The sequence below is a fragment of the Squalius cephalus genome, assembly GCF_949319135.1.
Source record: "Squalius cephalus genome assembly, chromosome: 22".
NCBI lineage: Eukaryota > Metazoa > Chordata > Actinopteri > Cypriniformes > Leuciscidae > Squalius > Squalius cephalus.
In genome coordinates, this window is record NC_137143.1 from 6815392 (window position 1) to 6823667 (window position 8276).

General features: G+C 38.0%; 1 protein-coding gene across 2 annotated transcripts in view; it reads left to right on the top strand.

The window, feature by feature from the left end:
* arid3a (AT-rich interactive domain 3A) overlaps nt 1-7271 on the top strand; it is a 33663-nt gene extending 26392 nt beyond the window's left edge. The window contains exons 6-10 of one of the 2 annotated variants that reach the window (XR_013819631.1): nt 1167-1414; nt 1834-2091; nt 4476-4565; nt 4659-5795; nt 5882-7271. Coding sequence is in view for 1 of the 2 variants with exons in the window: in XM_079856447.1 (XP_079712573.1) it covers nt 1167-1414; nt 1834-2091; nt 4476-4565; nt 4659-4789 (727 nt within the window). In the remaining variant the exon portion in view is untranslated. Of the gene's footprint in view, nt 1-1166; nt 1415-1833; nt 2092-4475; nt 4566-4658 lie in introns of both variants that reach the window. The other variant, XM_079856447.1, reaches the window with a different exon arrangement.
* The last annotated feature ends 1005 nt before the right edge of the window (nt 7272-8276 follow it).

An 8276-nucleotide genomic window follows, 5' to 3' on the forward strand; every position in this document is an offset into this window, starting at 1 on the left:
GTCTTACCCTGATTCACTATGGTAAGCCTGTCATAAGTGTTTATATTTTAAACCTGTCTGGATTGTTTCGTGGGAAATTGCATACATGCGTCACTCGCCCGTTCGTGTCTTGTCATATACGTAAATAGAGAAAAGTGGCTCCGGCTACTTTGACGCATGTATGGAGTGGTAGTGGCATAGGTTAGTTGTCTGCTGGCAAAAAGAGAACACGACAGAGCTCGTAATAAAACCAGAATAAACATTGGCTTGGCTTTTCGGAGATGGCGAGAACTGCGGGATTTGAAATGTTGTAAAAGCAATGCAGAGATGCCACTTTATTACTCAACTGGTGAGTAAGGTATTTTATTGAACAGATAAATTGCCAAATGTAGCTCTCTAACAGAGTTCATTGTAAAGCATTATGTATTGTGAAGGGTCATCTCATGGGCTTTTGTAGCGCTGTGCTGGAATTTATTTTCAAGGAAGTATTGAGTCTATTAATGGGTATAACTATAGTAACTTCTTCAGCGAGTCAGCCTGATTTCCAAAGCACAACAAATTCTACTGTACAAATTATTGCTGTGGTCTGACTAAAGTTTAATTTTTAAATGTACACTATGTAACTTTTGGCCCTCTAGCGGTTAAAAACAAAACTGAAGGCATTTTGCAGAACAACATTGTTTTGGTTGTGCTTCAGCTCTTCGTGACTGTGCGGATGAATATGACCCTTCACAATAGATAATGCTTAACAATAAATTCTGTTTGAGAGCTACATATGGCAATTCATCTGTTCAATAAAATACCTTACTCACCTGTTGAGTAATAAAAACACCATCACTGCGTCGCTTTTACAACATTTCAAATCTCTGAAAAGCCAAGCCGATGTTGTTTTATTACGAGCTCTGTTGCGTTCTGTTTTTGCCAGCAGACACTCCTGTTCAGCGGTTTTTAAAATGGGCGATTCCCCGGAGGTTTGAGATTTAGCTGCTCCATGTCAATCTTTCTCGCTCATTGTGACAACTAACCTATGCCATTTATACATTGGGCTTGAGACTACATAATACCAGGTGACTCCAGGGAGCCCATCTTTGTAAGAGGACTGCAGGTTGGTTTGTCTGAAAGGGACAATTAGATCATTAATTAGTAGCAAACTTATTGTGTGTTCTTAATTTCTCACCCCTCTGCAGGTATATGAAGTATCTGTATCCTTACGAATGTGAGAAGAGGGGTCTCAGCAATCCCAACGAGCTGCAGGTGGCCATCGACAGTAACCGGCGAGAGGGACGCAGGCAAGGTTTTGGCAGCTCACTCTTCACCTACTCGCCCAATGGAACACCCACCATGCTCTCCTCTCCCAAACTCTCCATGCCACCCATGGGCATCGCCCTGCCCAGCAACGGAGCCTCCATCTTATCCTTACAGAAAGTTAAAAAAGGTAAAACCTGCTCACAGACACGCAGAAATAATGCAGAGGATCATGATAACATCTCTTTAACTCTTTCCCCGCCATTGACAAAAATGTACGTAATTTTGAGAAAACGCTTTCGTGCCATTGACGGAATTTTCCGTCTTCCTGTGTTTTCACTGTTATACGGTTGGGGGCATTATGAAACTTTTTCCCAAAGTGTACTGAATCTCCTGATCAAAACACAGGCGAAGAAGCAGCAGAAACAAGCGAAAGCGATTGTAAGCACATCCATATGTAAAATAAATGTAAAAAATGCTGCCGCTGACTGGCAACTTTTTTTCAAAAATGCTGGTGGGGAAAGAGTTAATGACGTGTTCTTTAATGTTGCCATATGGTTTGCTTTATTTCAAATGTGTTTGGTCTTTCTATCTCTTTCTCTGTTGTAGAGGATGACGGGGTTCGTCTGCCAGTGTCTCTGGCCAGTCAGACAGTAGCTGTGGCCCAGGCTGCAGCTGCACAGGCCACCATCGCACAGGTTGCTGCACTGGAGCAGCTGCGGGACAAGCTGGAGTCCGGCGAGCCCCCGGAGAAGAAGATTGCACTACCACTGGAGGAACACCAGCGGCTACTGCAGAGAGCTCTGCAGCACAACCTGCTGGCCATGACGGCACAAATCCCTATGAACATTCGCATCAACAATCAAGGTACTGACACTTTAACATTCTGGGCTCCAGACAAGTGATGAACCAAATATATCAGTAAGGATATGCAGACAAATTTTAAAACCAACTAGACCAGTGCTAGGCTCCACTGAGATCCAATTTTCTTGCAGAGTTTAGCTTCAACCCCAATCAAACTCACATGCCTGTAGCTTTCTAGCAGAGATGGTCTCATTATTGGAAGATAACAGGGTCTGTGGCTCTACAATTGGAGAAAGCGTAACGGTCAACTTGGATCACAAGTTTCTGGATAACCAATCACATTACAGCCTTGAAGTCATGGAATTTCTTTCAGAGTGGTGCGACGGTTAGTCACTGTTTGCATACAAAAAAGTCTGTGATTTCTCTTAGAAAACAGAAATAAGATTTAAAAATAAGTTTTTCCTAAAGTTTAATGGCAAACATGTTGAAGATTAGCTGATAGGCTGTTTTGTCATGAAATAAGCTGTTTTCCAACAAAAGCAGTTTCAGTGTAGTGAAGCCTCTCCTCCATTGACATCCATTCAAAAAGACGGCTAAGCTTTGCTAACCTTGAAGGCTTGCCTTATAGTGACTTTGTTTCTAGTAATCCTAAAGACCATGATTAGCTTGTACTGGTGTGTTTGATTAGGTTTGGAGGTAAACTCTGCTGGAAAGTAGATCTTGAGGGCTAGAGTTGCCCTGGACTAGACAAAGGGTTGCTTGACAAATCTGTCTTAAAGGCCTAGTTCACCCAAACATTTAATTTCTGTCATTTACTCACACTCTTGTCATTCCAAACTCATAAGACTTTCGTTCATCTTCAAAATACAGATTAAGATATTTTTTCTGGTCCTCCACTAAAAGATGAACATAATATACATTGATCAGCACATATACATATAAAGCATATGAAATATGGTAAACAGAAGCTCAACTGTAAGTATGAAAGCCAAATATGTATATATATATATATATATGTGTATATGTGTGTGTATATATATATATATGTGTATATATATGTGTATATATATATATATATGTGTATATGTGTGTATATATATATATATATGTGTATATATGTGTGTATATATGTGTGTATATATGTGTGTATATATGTGTGTATATATGTGTGTATATGTGTGTGTATATGTGTGTATATATATATATGTGTGTATATATATGTGTGTGTATATATATATATGTGTATATGTATATGTGTATAGGTATATGTGTATATGTATATGTGTATAGGTATATGTATATATATGTATGTATATATATGTATGTATATATATATACATATACAAACACACACACACATGCATACATATAGTACGATCATATACATTGTACGTTGAAACATAATCATTACAGTTACAGTTAGCCTACATAGAGTTGCCTCAATTTGCATTCTGTCTGTGGGTTTATCTTTTCCCATAAACACCAACCTGAGAAAAAAACACCTTTTATAAAACGTCTGATGTTTCAGGGAAACCTGTGTGTGGAATATCCAACTTCTGGTTCCTGAGGTTATGAAATGAACTCTGTGTGTTTTCTAGTGCAGTACTGCAAAGCCCCTCTTACATCATCATTCACTGGTACTAACTATTTTGTAGGAAAGGGTGTGAAAATATGACCACAGACTAAATTACTGGCATGTGGTAAGTGCACTTTGCAGATCAGTAGTTGTCAGGTGGAGATGTCAGCCTCCTTCTGTGGTGTGAGTCATTAGTCTGAGCTGTCATTATCCCACAGTAGTAACTCTAGTACTGTTCTTACTAAATGCTGTTCTTGTGAATGAGGAAAGAGGATGTTTAAAAGTGCTTTGATTAGATCTTATCAGAGTTGAAAGTTGCACTGATGTATTTACTCTAAAGGATGGTGGCATGCGGGGTCTGATTCATTAGACAACTGGAGGTGTTGACCCATTTTAAACCGCAAAGACAAAAATACAAGTCAAATAGCTTTTCTTTTGTGGGGAATCCCTGCCTCAACACAGATTGATTTCCTTTTTTTGGTTAGAGGTGTTAAATACTAGAGGTTTCACCTTGCATATTTTATCGGAAGATGAATAAGAGACTCAACAAATTCCCCTTGCCGCTGCATGTGAACTGTTTGCATTGTCAAGTTGCTTGACTGGGAAATGGCTAAGAAGTAGCGCCCCCTGCTGGTAGCCAGTATGCTTTCAGATTATACTGTCTGAATGCCACAGAGGATTATTACTATTGCACATACTTTGGGTTAGTGATTTGTATAAATCCCCACCCAACGTATTAAATGTTGGCACTTAACTTGTACTAGACTGTTTGTGTTGCATAAATAAGTAATACCTTTTTGAGGAGAGTTTTCCAAAGTGAAAAAAAAGAATGTGTTTTATTCAGATGAAAACTCTGTTTGTTGTCCATCAGAGAGCAGACCAGACTCTGCCATGAACCTGACTACCAATGGCCTAAACAGCATCAGCATGTCTTTGGAGCTTAATGGAGTCGTCTACACCGGTGAGGATCCCGTCAGCACATATATTTTGTGTGTGTGTGTTCAAGTTCTCCCTTGTTTTGATTGTGACCAATCTTCCCGTTTTCTCATAATAGGTGTTCTCTTCGCCCAGGCCGCGGCGCAGACCTCATCGGGTGCATCTAACAAATCTTCCGCAGGCAACAGCGGGCCTCAATCAGTTCTCCACACGCCTACCTCATCTTCCTCCAACAACCAATCGCCTTAGCACCTCAGACTCTCTCCCTCAATGCAAAACCAAAACCTCAGTTACTACAGAAGATATGCCAAAAACCTAGTCAGGAATAGCTGAATCGTTCTCAACTTGAAGTACACTAGCTCAGGTCTTTTATTTACACTCTCCTTTGTTCAGGAGTCAAAAGAAATCTAAAATAACAACAGAGTTTATTATAAAGATAATGATATATAATGTATATGCAAAACCTGTGAATAATTTATTTCTCTTTCTGTGAGCACACTGTCGGGCGTTAACAAGGCAGTAGGATTCTGCTTTTTAAGGTTTTATAATCTTTGACTGATGAAAGCTTTTCATCTATAAGCAAAACCATAACAATAGTAGGATTGTTATAACGTGTGATGCAAACAGCTTAAGGGTCTGAACTAATAATATATTATTATAGATTTTATTTTCCCTGTGTATGTATCTGCAGTGCCTTGTGAAGGTTTTTCCTCAGCACACTTTGAATGCGCTGTTGACAGGCGAACGTCTAAACTTCAGCACTAACACAATACAAAGTGCGTAATGTTTTTTTACATTTATTGCAAGTATTCAACCATTTGATTTCCCATCTTAGAGCTCAGCTCTGTGATGGTGTTAATGATCTTAATTTCAGTCAGTGAACATTCATGCTAAGGAGCTCATTTAAAAAAATTGTAGGCATGCATTTGTAGACGTGTATAATTGCATTCATAACGTTTTCATTATTCATGTTTGTTTTATTTTTGCCTCTTCATTCTGGCAATCTCTGGAGGCTACGTTCTCCATGAGCCTCGCAAAGGTGGCTGACGTATTGCAGGGACCGAACGACGTTACCTGGAACTGCCACAGCCCACAAACTTTTTTGGCCCATAGTTGCTCTAAAGTAGAATTGGAAGTAGTTCAGAGGTTGTTTTACTTGTTTGTGTATAACTTAGTGGAGCTTTCACTCAGATCAGTGGTTTGGCTGAAAATAATCACAGTTTGACTCAAAGCATGACAGTATAATTATACCTTTGTTTTAAGATTTAAACAAACAATTCATCCTGTGTTTGATTCCTACACTAACTGGAGATTTAGGTCTTTTAGGTTGATGTAATGCAGTGTTGAGTGTCACTGAGGGGTCCAACAATGCAGCCTTTGCTTCATCACGCAGGACAGATTCTGGTTATGTATTTTTAACACAAAAAAAAACCAACAGCACAAATCAGAGAAAATTCTAAGTACAATGGGATGTTTTGAAAGTGCAAAGTGTCTTTGAGCAGAATGGAATATTCTCTTCTAAAGGGATTTGGTTTCCTGTGTTCATTTTTTTAGGTTGTTTTTTATCATGTCATCAACTGTTCCGGACAGTAAGAAGGTCTTTTTCCTGTCCTTATCGACTTGTAGCTGCAATTTATGAATTGTAAAGCTCTTCAAGCATTACACTGTATGCAAGGTCAAAAAACTCACTTGGTGGGCATCTAGGGGTAAAACTTTCTTTTGGTTGACACCAATATGGTAGTCTTTCATCTGAAATTGAATCATTTATTTTGCATTTCAAGTTAGTTGGGCGTTAGGAAAATGGTGTTTCCAGAAGCTTAACAGCTTGCAGGTACAGATTCTTTGGAGAAACTTAGTTAAATGCATTGATCCTTTATTTGGGATCAAACTTGTGGCCTTTGCTTTCACTGATGAGATCCTTAACCGTCAAGTCTCTTTTTCTCATTTTAATGCTCACTCTTGAAGCAACCCTTTATTATTCACAAGGACCATAGTTGCTGTACAGGAAACCGTCTAGAAAAGGTTGTTACTGTTTCTGTCTGTATTGTACAACTGTACATATTAGGGTTTTTTTTTTTTTTTTCTATTTATATCAGGACAATTCATTATAACACACTTAAAAGTCATTACTGCCAAATCTCTACCTCAAAGACTCATTTATCAGCTCAGAATCGTTGGCAAGCCTTCCCAGTTTGCCACTTTTCACATGGATTTACCTGCTGTGAAGTAGAACAGGGCATACATGTCCACTTTTATTCTGTTCATTTGAAAATATTAGCCGTGATATCCTTAAAGCTCCTTCTTGCTTGTAAAAATGCCACATTGGGATCATGGCATTTTTCCTCTATGCTTATTTTAAAGAGAACCTTTTTCCTGTTTCATCTGCCAGTCTGCCTTTTAGAATCAAATCCCTCAACTTTTAAGTGACCATCGTCATGTAACAGTAGTTTTTTTATTGGAATGGCCTTTACCCCAGTGTATTTCGATCAGAGGTGCTGGGTTTTTTTCTTTCTTAGGAAACAATACTGTTACCACGCAGAGTAAGACAGATACACATAACACCCGTTTAAAGCAGTTTGTATCCATAAGAGGGATGTCAGATCTGTTTTCACTTTGATGTATGCCTTAAAGTATGCACATTTTAAAAAGTAGATATAGCATGCTAATGTAGTCATCTTTATTGCAAGGACAACCAAAATTGCTGTACAATAAAACTTTGCTATTAATGCAGGATGCCTTACTCTTTGATATTTCTTTGTAAGCTTTTCTCTTTTCAGAACTTAACATTACACTAAAAAAATCAAGTAATTCACTTTTCCAAAACATAGACAGCTGTGAAATTTAGGATTTATGTTAAGAAAAGGCATTTGTCGTCTTCTCAGGAAATACAATTCTACCTCTAGTTATACAGAAATGTTCATCTTAGTGCTGTGGTCAGTGCATATAACATTTATTTTACCCTTTTATAATGGTAATGGTAAATGTTTCCCTTTGCACACTGACTCAAGGGTTTTTATTAATTGCAAGTATATTATATGTATTTTTTTCTTTTCTTTTTAAAAATCTCAATATCCCTTTTTTTTTTGTTTTTATGTGAGTGCTTTTGAGTTTTGGCTTGCTTAGTTTGAATCTGAAATTGCTCCTCGGAGAGACCAGGTTTTGGTTACGGTGCTGAACGTACCACTGATGCACCATTCTGTGTATTTCCACTTGTGCGTTTTTAAAACGTTTGAATTGCGTAGTGTCGACCTCTTGACTGCTTTCTATTAGGGGTGAAGGACAAAGACAATCCTTACCTATTTAATCTGTATCGATATGTAACTGGGGGAAAGGGGATCTGACGAATGTCACAAAAGTGCTGTTATGGCTGGAATATTATGGATTCAAAATACTCTATAACCTTTATTTTAGGAAATCGTCTCACAACAACTGTACCTCTCTCAGTCTGAATGCTGAAAACCAAGATAATGACAAAAAACACACCTAAACCCATTTAAAACAAAATGCCGTTAACAAAAAAGAAATGGATTTTTTTTTTTTTTTTTACCTAAGTTTTTGCTTTTTTTGTATAATGTAATAGTAATTCTGGAGCTTCAGTTTGGGTGTGTCTGTTTTCTGTTGTGTTCAGTATGTTATTGCCCTGTTTAAAAGAAACAGTCATGTTGATGAGTTTTGTCTTTTCAGAGTTTGCAAAATGTACTCTCAACGTTTACATTTTATAATTGTCAAGCATCAG